Source organism: Mixophyes fleayi, chromosome 11 (genome assembly GCF_038048845.1).
Source record: "Mixophyes fleayi isolate aMixFle1 chromosome 11, aMixFle1.hap1, whole genome shotgun sequence".
In the NCBI taxonomy this organism is placed as follows: Eukaryota; Metazoa; Chordata; class Amphibia; order Anura; family Limnodynastidae; genus Mixophyes; species Mixophyes fleayi.
In genome coordinates this window covers 55,238,235-55,250,836 of record NC_134412.1, presented here as the reverse complement: position 1 = coordinate 55,250,836, position 12,602 = coordinate 55,238,235, and the positions used below count along the sequence as shown (strand labels likewise).

Genomic DNA, 12,602 nt, shown 5'->3' with positions numbered 1-12,602 from the left:
TCACAGACGCCATGGCGACTATGCTTGTATTAGATCTGCGTCAACTATCCACTATTAATGCAGCTGGTTTTAGACAATTACTTGAGGTCTTCTGTCCCCGTTACCAAATTCCATCACAACACCATTTTACTAGAAAGCTATTGCTCACCTCTACCAGAAGGTTCGTAAAAATGTAATTATTGGGCTACAAAATACCATTCTACCCACTGTACACTTAACCACAGATATGTGGACAAGCGGAACCAGAGCAGCAGCATGTACACAAGAACGTTGCATTTTTCAGAGGCAGGTTACTATGTATATCATGTGCTTCACTAAGAGGCATATTATTATTATTATTGTTGTAGATTTGTAAGGCATCACAGTGCCGTACAGTAGGGAAGACAAGGACATACATAAAACAAGGTATACATAGAACAAGAACAGACAAAGCAGACAAAATGAATGGAGACATGAAAACAAAAGGTATGAAGGACCCTGCTCATTAGAGAGCTTACATTCTAAAGGGAATAGGGCGCAGCTGAAACAAGAGAAGCAAGTGTGGCTCAGAGTGGAGATTGGGATAGTTGTCACCTCTTAAAAAAAAAAAAAAAGAGATGGTTTTCAAAGAGCATCTAAAGATTTGAAGGCTGTGGGAAAGTGTGAATGAGCATGGTAGGGAATTCCATAAGTTGGGAGCAGCATGGGAGAAGTCTTGAAGAGTGAGAGGTGGTTATCAGAGACAAGACAAGGCACAGGTCAGAGGTAATACCGCTCACAATTTGTTTAAAAAAATAAGGGATGCCATTACAACATGGCTTATCCTGCTTGGACTCTCCTGAGGATATGTGATTTCTGATAACGCCAACAATATTGTTGGACCATTACAGTGGGGGGGGGGGGGGGGAATTCCATCACATTCCCCCTTTTGCAAACACAATGAAACTTGGTGGTACAGAACTTTTTTAAAAATGACAATGACATGCAGGAGATGCTGTCTGTGTCCCAAAATATTTTCGAGATTCTGCAACAACATGTAGGAGAGTGCAAAAGCTGAATAGAAGAATAGAATTTAAGGGGAATGTGCTTTAGTCCAGCGCAGTGAAGTACTCACCGGTGAAGAGAGTGCAAACACTGGTAGCTTGAGTCAAGTGATTCCCCTAATTAGACTTTTTGAAAAGCAGCCAGAGAAATTGAAGGAGGAAATTAAACATAACAATTTTGCTAATTATGTTGGACTTGTAGATTAAGTACTTTATTCGCTTCGCCAGGATCCAAGAGTTATCAACATCTTGAATATTGGATCATTACATTTTGGCAACTGTGCTTGATCCTAGGTTTAAGAGCTATGTCTTCTCTTTGTTTCCAACTGACCCAGATCTTAAGAGATGCAATGAGCTCCTGGTCAGCAAGCTGACAGTTCAAGTGGTACATGAAACAGTGACGTCTCCTCCTTCAGTTTCTCTGGAAATTGCTGCTACGAAAAAACTTAGCTTTCCCAAGACACCCAGTGGTGATGCAGATGAGTCTGCGCAACATGGTATTGTCTAAAAGACTTGCTCAAAAATCGTGACAGATCTTCCGTAAAATGAACTACAAATTCCACGAGGAAGGCAATCAGCAATTACATCAAAGTACACAGACTTCTGTGATGGTGGATTCCAGTGGGGATGAATTAGTATTGTTTGAGGATGATGTACACACTGATGAGGGTGAATATGATGACAGTGTAGATTGCGGGTGCTGAGATCTAGCTGAGGGAAGGGAGCTAGCTGATGCTGGTATGCTTGGTAATATTTTGGGTAGAATGGCATGTTGGCAATTTTATGTTGTTCTACAGTAAACTTTCACCTTTATTAGAGAAGTGTTTTTTTTTCTTTACAAAGTTACAAGCTTTTTATTTACATTTTTGTTTCCCTGACTTAAAACCACCATGCACTTGAACATAAACTTTAGCACATGATGTACAGAGATTAGTATCATCATGACTGAGACTGGAGAGTGACAAGAACAATGCCACCCCTCCTGTTTCTGTATGAGCTGTGGCACAGTAGAATGTCACTGGAGACTTTAAAGAACACTGACAGCCCTATTATTGCAATTTCTGTTTCCGCACTGAACCCTGCCACCTCTCCTGTTTCTGAGTGAGCTATGGTACAGTAAAATGTAAGTGCAGATTTAGACCAAGACTGCCAGCCCTATTATTTCTATTTCAGCAATGACAATTAGCAATGGAGCTCTACTGAATGTCACTGGAGACTTTGAAGAACACTGCTGCCCCTCCTCTTCTTTTCTACCTATGACGTTGCCCAACTGCACTAGAGACTGCCAATAACTCTACCCCTTCTGTGTCCATCTGTGAAATGGTGCTGGATCGCCGTAGAGGGCGGTACTTATAGAATCCAAAGCTCGTGAGATCCGATGACGTAACAATGATGTTTTGCCTCGTTTTCAATTCCGAGGGAGCGCAAAAGTACCGAACCGGCTCAGCTCGGTACTCGGATCTGCTAAGTTCGGGTGTGTTCGGTTCTCGGGGGAACCAAGCATGAGCATCTCTACTGTGAACTTTCCAGACTCTCGAACTGTTGAAATTGAATCAAATTTTAAATTTGTTTGAATGTTTTGAGCATCTCAATTTCCTATTTTTTTTGGTTCTTGACTGTTATTAATTCACCAACAAAGCAACCATTGTGGCCTGGAATAGCAATGGTCTTTATCAGCACGAGTTGGTAACTTTAGTTAGAAGGGAACCACATGATTTTGAAGGGTTTCCATGATGCAAGATTCTTCTCCCAAGCTGACCAATAAAGGAGCATGTCATATTAATTGTAAGAATGCCACACACTTCAAATTATAGATACAAAATGCATTCCTGTGTTCTGAACACAGTGATTTCAGGGAAACAAAAGCATGGTTTCTTCCCAAAAAAGCTGCAACCAGCACCAGGCTATGACAAACAGGGCTAGTGACACTAGAACGGCAAAACCGCAGCGTGGGGTCCCCCTTTTATAATGTCACTCAGCCCTAGCCTGTTCAGCATGGAGCTGAATTCACTAGGGGTATAGGACCCACAAAAAAAATGCCATTCCCCTTCGAAAAAAACAGCCCATCCTTATAGAGCTACAAGCGCCAGCATGCCCTGGCTTTCAGGATCTGCTGGGGCCTGTATTGTACCATCAAAAAATATTGTAAAATAAACACATTGACAGTGGGAAAAAAACTTTAAACAAAAAAAGAACCCCCCCCCCCCCTCCAACACCATAGTTTACCAATTTATTGTTCACTTAAATGAGCTGTGATACTACTGACACTAACACTAGCTATCTTGAAACATTTTTTTACCGCAGCACCCACTGGCAGGGGGTGTTAAGAGGAGTCCTAGTTCTTTCTGTACAGGCTGCTTTGTATAGGAAAAAGGGGGTCCACATTTTTTGTGACTTCACATTGGTGTTTCCATTTTTTTGTCCACTACCTGTATATCAAAGTTGTGTATTATTGAGCTGTATAGTAGACATTAAATGACTGAAAAGTTTATACTTCACTGATTTGTGCTCTCTCTCACTCCTCTGCTGCATTAGCAGGGAGATGCTTGTCTAACAGAGGAGAAACAGAGTGGCTGACGGCTTGGCAGACTTGCTTTGCAGAGATCTGTGGATTGGTTGGTTAATATACAGGGGGCAGTAATGTCACAGTAGCTGAGATGATTACATTCTCATTGTTTTGATCACATTGGGACCCTGTCCTAAACACAGTCAGTTTGCCAGGACCTTAGCAAACCGCTTTGTTCTATGTTAAGCAGGAATATAGCTCATCCTAGTGAAGTGGGCAAGATGGGAGCCAACATGATGAGATTTGTGGGTAATTGCGTCCTATTGGCCCTGCTTCCGGTAGCAAAATGAAGCTTTTGCATAATTGCGACACAGGGGTGGGGACAAAATGGTGGGATTCGTTGTGCCCCGCCGCCTTCCGTCCTCACACCTCACCTCCACTCCGGGATCTCCTGCTGTGGAAGAGTAAAAATCTGGCAAGTATGGGATTAATATTTTATTATTGTATTAAAAAGAAAGGGTACCCCTAAATATCTTCTAATACATCAAGCAAAATTAATCTGTGTCAGGGCTTTTACCTGTTGGCCAACTCTTGTATTAAAGAGAAATCTATTCTGTTTTTAAATAGGATTTATTTGAAATGTATTTTTCTCTCGTTCTGCAGCGAAACACATTGCCTTTCGCAATCCACCTTTAAAATGGTTCAAGTGTTTACATGCTGGGTTACAGAACGTAAGGACAAAGCTAAGCCCTTCTACTGTACTCGGGAGCAGGTGCCATTGGGCTGTGGTTAGGGCAGTAGTAACACCCAGTGCTGGAATCTTCTGAGCGGGTTTTGTAGATGTGGGTGTAGAAAGACTGAAGTAACAACTCTCAGCTGGCTCAGACTGGCTCCGACTGTCTCCATTTTGGGACATATGGAATATGTGAGAGTATGACTTATTATCTCTCATATCAGATGTGTCACAGTTCACCGGTGTTTAAACAACAATTAGCAGCTTCTCTGCTGCATATCTCTTGTACTACTTACCTCAGCCATACATTTATCTTGTCAACACTATGTTCAGTCCTGGACCTGTCCACTAGGCTTTCCTTTCCTATCTCATTTAATAAAATGTAAAACAAAAATTAATTATACCAAAACATATTTTACTTTGTTAATACAGTGGAAAGGCATAATGCACACAATACTGTTAAATATAAGGATAGTAGAAATCACATGGCTTGTGGCTTCATGCTTTTGTAAATTCATAGTAAAATGTCCTGATTTTACAGAATGGGTGCATTATCTTCTTTTTGGCATTCTCTAGCTGGTGCGGGGGGCAGGGGGGCATCGGTCCCCCGGGCCGATCCGTCTGACCCCCGTGAATGCACGTTTTTTTTTAATACTTACCTGCGGCCGCATTGCAAAACACGCGATGCGGCCGCGTCAGCGCACAGGTGGCCGCATCACATGATAGGCGATCCGGCCACCTGTGCGCCCCCCGGGCTGAGACTCGCCAGCCCGCCTCTGCTCTCTAGCAGTACTAGTCATCAATGATAATATCTTTCACTATGGTGGCAATTTTGAGCCACACCTTATATACTGTGCCTGCGGTCTCGTACTTTAATTTTGTCTCCGTATTCTGAGGTGAATTCTAATATATTTTACAGTGAAGGGCGCATTATCTCATATTTTTATAGTGTGTGTGCTAAATAAAATATATTATTTTGTACATTTACAATGGTCTCTACATGGCCCAAATTTGGTACTGTCTACAATTTAGTTACATAGTCGATTTGAACACAGTATATATGAAGCGGACAATCCAATTGTACAAATGAGATGAAAGGGATACAATCTAAATATGTCCCACATCTTACACATACTTGCCAACTTATGGCAAGTATGATCCGGGAGCCTGTCGGGGAAGGTGGGCATGCAGGGGGCGGGGCTCCAAAAAGTGCAAACGCCGCGATTCCCGGTGAATTGCTGCGTTTTGGACCTAATTCTGCCCGCTTCACTAGGAAATGGGCAGATCAGGGAGATTGTCACACTCCGGGAGACTTGCGAAATGCGGGAGTCCCCCGGACATTCCGGGAGAGTTGGCAAGTATGATCTTACATGTCACAAGGACAATTAATATATACCTTTCTCTTTCACATTTGCTCCCTGCAATTCTGATGCCTATGCTTCCATCTGCCTCCCATTGGTCATGTGGAAAATCTAAGTAACACATTTTTTCTGTGTCTGACATTGTAACTATGATTATGTAAGGCGCAAGAACAGAAATACAGTTCTTATCTTTTGTGTGATATTAAGAGACTAAAGTTATCTACACACATACTGACTTGTGGTGAGCTAGTTGCAGGGCCGGTGCTAGGGTCTATGGCGTCCTAGGCATTTTTACAAAATCGGCGCCTCTTCCCCTCTCCCCGTGCATCTGAATGCTGTGCGGCGGCCGTGACAGGTATGGTCAGCGGTCGCCGCACAGTTTTAAAGTAATTTACCATTCTGTGGCGCCCTCCAGAGCCCGGCGCCCTAGGCAAGTGCCTAACCTTGCCTAATGGGAGCGCCGGGCCTGGTTAGTTGTTTGTCACAATTGCTGAAGAGTCTTATCTGTACTGAATTCATCCACACACAAGGAACAGTAGAACCCTTGTTATCAGTTGGCAGCTGATTTTCCACCCTCACAAATTACTTCCAATCAGATTTTGGTAACTTAGAACAGTACTTTTGGTGCCCATACATTTCAATTGTCCACCAGTTTGGAAAAAAGCAATCAAATGGCAGACAATATATGTAGGTATGTAAGTAGCTTTAGGAACTCTCTCTTCTCCTCTATTTATTCATTTGTTTGTTTTCTACAGAATCCGTCATATGAGGAAGTAGATATTGCATCTCCTCTGAACAGAACAGGTAAGAGCATCCAGTTGTTTAGATCAATAGCAGAAGCCACAAAGCTCAGTATCTATGATGTGTAACAGTTTGATTCCTGTAAATGTATTATGGTAAACACAGTAGAGGTACTTACAGAGTGTACCCGATGTGCAATGCAAAAAGCCTTAGATTTGCACAGGTACATCTGGATGATCTGCCAAGTGTACTTCAAGCTGCATCTGCCACTCTCAGGAGATGACTCCACAACCTAGACGTGTGCCTTAGCGGTGGTAGAGGCGGAAGTATATGCATTACGTTGCTTGACATGCGCCTGGAAATGCACTACTCCAAAACTGATTTGTCACTGCACGGCAGACAATTGGCTTCATAATGGATGCCAATGGGTCTATTCAGGTTCAAATTATACACAACTGTCGTTGGACTATATATAGCTATAACATTACATATGAAAAATCTCTCTGTAAGGTGGGTTTATCATAGAGTGCATTTTTGTTACAGATACGTCTTAATAATTTCTTTATATGTATCATACAACAAGCTTGTGGGTCTTTTATTTACTGCTTATCTCCGTAATTTAATAAAAATATCACTGAGGCCACTGATGCTGCCACGTAAGTAATGGCCAGGAATTAAATTACCACAGATATGCCATTAACAGAACAAGTATTTTTGTTAAATAGGCTTCTCCAAGCAAACTTTTCTGCCGGCAGCGTTATCACCGGTGGTAACCCCTCTATTTTAGTGGATGAAAATAACACAGGCAATAGGGCTCTTCGCCCTTTCATAAATCTGCCCCTTAGTTTTGATTGAGGTACATAGAGACTTTGCAAGTCACTATTCCCTTTTCTGACCACAGAGCAAATGCATCTTCAAGTATTTCTTAATTATATGGACACCACTAGACTCCACCCACCTAGACTCCACCCACCTATCTTTACAGAGAGAATTTGAGCACGGTGAGCTTGCATTGCTAAACTGGATTCCCACCACCAATGTCTGTCACACTAGTACTGTGTGTCATAGTTGCCTACTCTCCCTGAATGTGAGGCCCTTAATGATGTTCCCAGCAATTCCTGCCCCCCCTCCCTTGACTATATTATGAACAGCAGGGGGTGGGGTTCATGATATGAGGAGCTTAGAATCGTCCCCCACGGACTCGGCAGCAGGATCTACCCTCCAGGATTTCCAGGAGGGGAGATAAAAAAAATGCAAATATTCTAGGGATCTGAATTGTTTCCTGGTAGTCTTAATAATTGCAATAATAATGATACAAATGCCTTTTGATCTTATTAATAATTAATCTCGTTAATTATTGGATTATGTTGCAATTTGCAACATTTTCACTCTTTTAGACACGAATAGCACGGCACCCGTGACATCTCAGATTTACTTAAGAGGCATTATTATTTAACACAACCTTTCTTTTAACTTCCGCCTTGTACCAAGTAAACTATAGACAGCTAATATGTCCCAACTAGAAATCTGTGAGAGCTACTCACGTGACTCCTTGTGCTGGGTCCTACACTGCCCAAGTATTACACATCTGTTAACCTCCAGGTCAAGTAGCCCACCATTATGTGCTAAATTCTAAATAAGTACACATCTCATTTTACCACAATGTTTTGCAAATCTAAACTAAGCATTCATTCATCCTGTCTCTGTTGTCTAACCCTACAAACAAACGCAATGTACAAAATCTTTTAATTTATAAAGATAACTTTGAAATTGTATACATGGTATATAAAATCCTTCCATACAATGCATATGATGCACTATAGTTTAACAGGCATGATGCATAATGTTCCAATACATTACTAAGCCACACTCAGAAGTGAGTTTCCAGTTCAAATCTAGTAATGCATTACCCTATTCTATTACCCTATTATGTATTTAACTTCCAGGCAGAGTAGTGCAATTCATATATTATATTGCAGGGTAGTGCAGAGTTACGATTGGCATAAAATGCAAGTAGATTACAGTATATTGCAGGGTATAATATATATATATATTACAGGCAGAGTGTAATATATTCAGTAGATATTGTAGAGCTAGCACAGGGAAGATATACACAGCAGTGGAAGATTAGAGTGCCCAGGGAAATGTGCTGGATATGTCCTGAAAAATTTAGTTAAGCTTAGGTGCAGGGGTCAAAGTGACTGAATGTTGATGGGACGAAGGGGGAAAATGTATCAAGCTGAGAGTTTCTGGCACAGAGAAGTGGAGATGTTACCTATAGCAAGCAATCAGTTTCTAGCTATCATTTTGTAGAATGTACAAAATAAATAATAGCTAGAATCGGATTGGTTGCTATATTATTATTATTATTATTATTATTATTATTATTATTATCCTTAATTTATTAGGCGCCACAAAAGTTCCGCAGCGCCGTACACAGTACAAACAGTAGACTAAACAAGGTGACTTATTACAAACGGTTGACAAAAAATACCAAAACTTCAGAGTCTCCAGGCAGGCTAATGCAGTAAAGACGGAGCAGAAGAGCAGGTATGGAGAACAAAGGGAAGAGGACCCTGCTCAAATGAGCTTACATCCTAAGGGAGGGTAGACAGAACTCAGGCACACAGGGAGCAAGTTGAAGTAAGTGGGGAGAGAGCAGGGGGGCTGGGAGGAGAGAGGGGAAGAACAGGTGGAGGAGAGGTTAGGTGGAAGGTTGGTAAGCCTCTAGGAACAGGTAAGTTTTGAGTGCCCTCTTGAAGGAGGACAGATTGGGAGAAAGACGGATGGAGCGAGGGAGGTTGTTCCAGTGAAGGGGGGCAGCACGGGAGAAGTCTTGGATTCTGGAGTGGGAAGAGGTGATCACAGTGGAGGAGAGGCGACGGTCATTGGCCGAGCACAGGGAGCGGGCAGGGGTGTGAATGGAGAGGAGGTTAGAGATATAGGGAGCAGTAGACTGGGAGAGAGCCTTGTAAGTGAGGGTCAGGAGTTTGAAAAGGATTCTGTAAGGAATGGGGAGCCAGTGTAGGGCAAGGCAGAGAGGGGAGGCAGACGAGGAGCGGCGAGAAAGGAAGATGAGTCTTGCAGTCGCATTGAGTATAGAGCGGAGGGGGGCGAGATGGGAATGGGGGAGGCCGGTAAGAAGGAGGTTGCAATAATCATGGCGGGAGATAAGTGCGTGGATGATAGTTTTGGTGGCATTCTGGGAGAGGAAGGGCCGGATGCGGGCAATGTTGCGTAGCTGGTATCGACAGCATTGGGCGAGGGATTGGATGTGGGGGGCGAAGGAGAGAAAGGAGTCGAGGGTAACGCCCAGGCAGCGGAGTTGGGTGACAGAGGAGATGGTGGTATTGTTAACAGTGATAGAGAGGATGTGGTGGGCGGGGAGTCTAGGGGGAGGAAAGACAATCAGTTCAGTTTTGGAGATGTTAATTTTGAAAAAAAGCGCGATGACATCCAGGAGGAAATGGCAGAGAGGCAGTCAGATACACGAGAGAGGAGGGTGGAGGAGAGATCAGGCGAGGAGATGTAGAGTTGGATGTCGTCAGCGTAAAGGTGATACTGAAGACCGAATGAGGAGATGAGAGCCCCCAGGGAGGAGGTGTAGAGCGAAAAGAGTAGAGGGCCAAGAACAGAGCCCTGAGGGACACCAACAGGGAGAGGGAAGGGGGTGGAGGAGGAGCCAGATGTGGATACTGAGAAGGAGCGGTTAGCAAGGTATGAGGTGAACCAGGCAAGGACAGATCCAAAGAGGCCAAGAGAGAGAAGTGTTTGTAGCAGGAGGGGGTGGTCCACGGTGTCGAAGGCCGCAGAGAGGTCAAGGAGGATGAGCAGGGAGCTCATAGGCAACATCCCCACTTCTCAAAAACCCACTGGAAACTTGCAGCTTGATACATTTACCCCTTGGATAGTTGTGGCCTCATTCCAGGATTGATGAATTATTACTTGTGCCAATGTGTCTTTCTTTGATATGAGTGGACTTCTGCCTTGTACACAACATGGATGGTGGATGGATGGTATATGAAAGTATTATTTACAAAACTTCAAAGAGATAGTGACCAACGTTCCAGGGCAAGTACCCTTTTACCATAACACACTCCCGTCTCAGGTACTAATAACTGTGTAATGCTGGACATATTTTATCATTTTTGTTTATACTTGCACCTGTAAATATAGCCATTGACAAGATGGTTGCATCAAAATTAATGGACTATTTAAGATGAGCGAATTTACAGTGAATTTTGATTTAAGTAGAGTTTTGCAGAGGTGCAAAGTTCCAGAAATATAATCTTTCAGTTCTACTTTTGCTTCCCGATTCCGCACTGTATTTCCAGAATTTATAGTCTGTGAATAGATCTGGGATGATGGATGTCAATTCATTCTGCCGTGTGGTGTGATTAGGGTATGACTAGGAAGACATAATACCAAGTCCCACTAGTGTGTTTTTTGTTGCCATGCATCCATTTAGCAGAACAATATTAATGTATTGTTTGCATCCTGTTTTAAACAATTTTTTTCCTTTGCTATGTGATTGGCATACAGAGTCATTTATTTGCTCATTATCTTGCCTACCTGCATACAAATCCGCTACTTGTTCCATTTCAGAGCAACTAAAATTCTGCCTTAACACATTTATTATTTGCTGCTATTTTAGGGGCTAATGATGGAGGTGGACGTTCAGCACAACCAACGGGATCATCACAGCCTGCTGCCACTGCAACTACTACTGCCGCTCCTCGACCCTCAGGGCCCACTCGTGTTCCAGCTCCTGCCAATAGACCTCCAGGTCCCACACGACCTCCTGTTTCTAAGCCTGCAGGACCCACTAGAACTCCAGGCCCTGTGCGAGGTAGTCCAAGACCTAATCCAAAACCCAATCCAAGACCTAATCCAAGACCAGGCGCTGCCGCTAGTCCTATAGGTTACAAGACCAGACAAGTTTCGGCTCTCAGAAGATACTGTGTCCCCGTTACAACAGCGGTACTTGTGTTGGCTTCACTTGTAGTCATAGCTATACTGAGTAAGTGCGAAAGGAAATATTTGTTTCTGTATGAATATTAAACAATACAGTTTGATTTGTGTGATTATAGATCCAGTTGAGGTATTCACTTTGAACACATTGAGGCAGGAAATTAAACTTTATCTTCCATTAGAAATGTATTTCCTTTGTATAACAATGAGTCCAATAAAATGGAGACATGGCTTAGTGGATTGCAGGCATGGATAAGTGGTTCAGGGGTATGGCCCAATTTTTTTTTCTCTTCTGAAATGTTAGTGATGTTCTCTTCCTCTGCACTCTACAGCTCCATGAGAAGAGCCTCCAGATAGCAGAGCAGAGAGCTATGAGCTCTGGAAACAGTGAGGGGTAGGAGGTGTGTAGCAATGACATTTTATAGAACAAAGTTCTCAGACAAGTCAGGTGCTGCTTTTAATTCACTTCTCCCATCCTTTCTGGTTAAGTCCCAGTGACTATACCTCCTATGCTGAAAGCTCTCTGCTCACCCTACAGGGTAATAGATGGTATCCCAGTGAAAAGACCACATTGATATGCACACTGGGAAGATGTACAATAAAAGGCATAATGGAAATAGAAGACTCCTTTTATGTTATAGACTGTAATTAACTGAAAGCTCAGACCCAGAAAACATTGCAGAGAGCTTGCAGGAAAACCTCATGCATATACTTGTCCCAATATCGAGATTCTGTAGGTGTAATGTTTCATAGCTGAAATAAATGCTGTTTCTTTACGAATGTGCGTATTGTGCACATTCAACAATTTTATTACCAGTGGAATGACGAATCATTCAGATAACAATATAAATTGCCATAATAATGTACCGTACTTATTTTACATGATTAATAAATAGATGTTTACTTTTTGTTTTTACAACAAAGCATCGCTCATTCATGCAGAAACCTTGGTATACTCAGAAAAGAAATCTGTGCAACATGTACTACTTTTTGCTAATAAATGCTTTTTTTGTTGGTAATTGAAAGATTTTCTGTTTCCGTACAGTTAAAGTGGTCCTTGATAACTACTACTTCTTCTGCCTCAAATCGTTTAAATTTATTTCATTGGACAAATGGTGTAATGGGCAGTCCGACTGTGCAGGAGATGAAGATGAATTGCGTTGTGTGCAGCGTGTAGACTTCAGCAACAATTCCAATGGTGAGCATTACCCTTTATGTGTGCTTGTCAAGTTAAAAGCGCCCTGCAGGCTTATTACTGTTCATAATGA

The 12,602-nt window shown here is 42.5% G+C and overlaps 1 protein-coding gene across 1 annotated transcript in view; it reads left to right on the top strand.

Annotated features, from left to right (window-relative positions):
• The window catches only part of TMPRSS4 (transmembrane serine protease 4), a 38,543-nt gene that overhangs the window by 8,863 nt on the left and 17,078 nt on the right, over positions 1-12,602 (top strand). Inside the window, exons 2-4 of the mRNA XM_075191637.1 lie at positions 6,378-6,426; positions 11,018-11,383; positions 12,380-12,532. Of these exons, the coding sequence (XP_075047738.1) occupies positions 6,378-6,426; positions 11,018-11,383; positions 12,380-12,532 (568 nt within the window). The remainder of the gene's footprint in view (positions 1-6,377; positions 6,427-11,017; positions 11,384-12,379; positions 12,533-12,602) is intronic.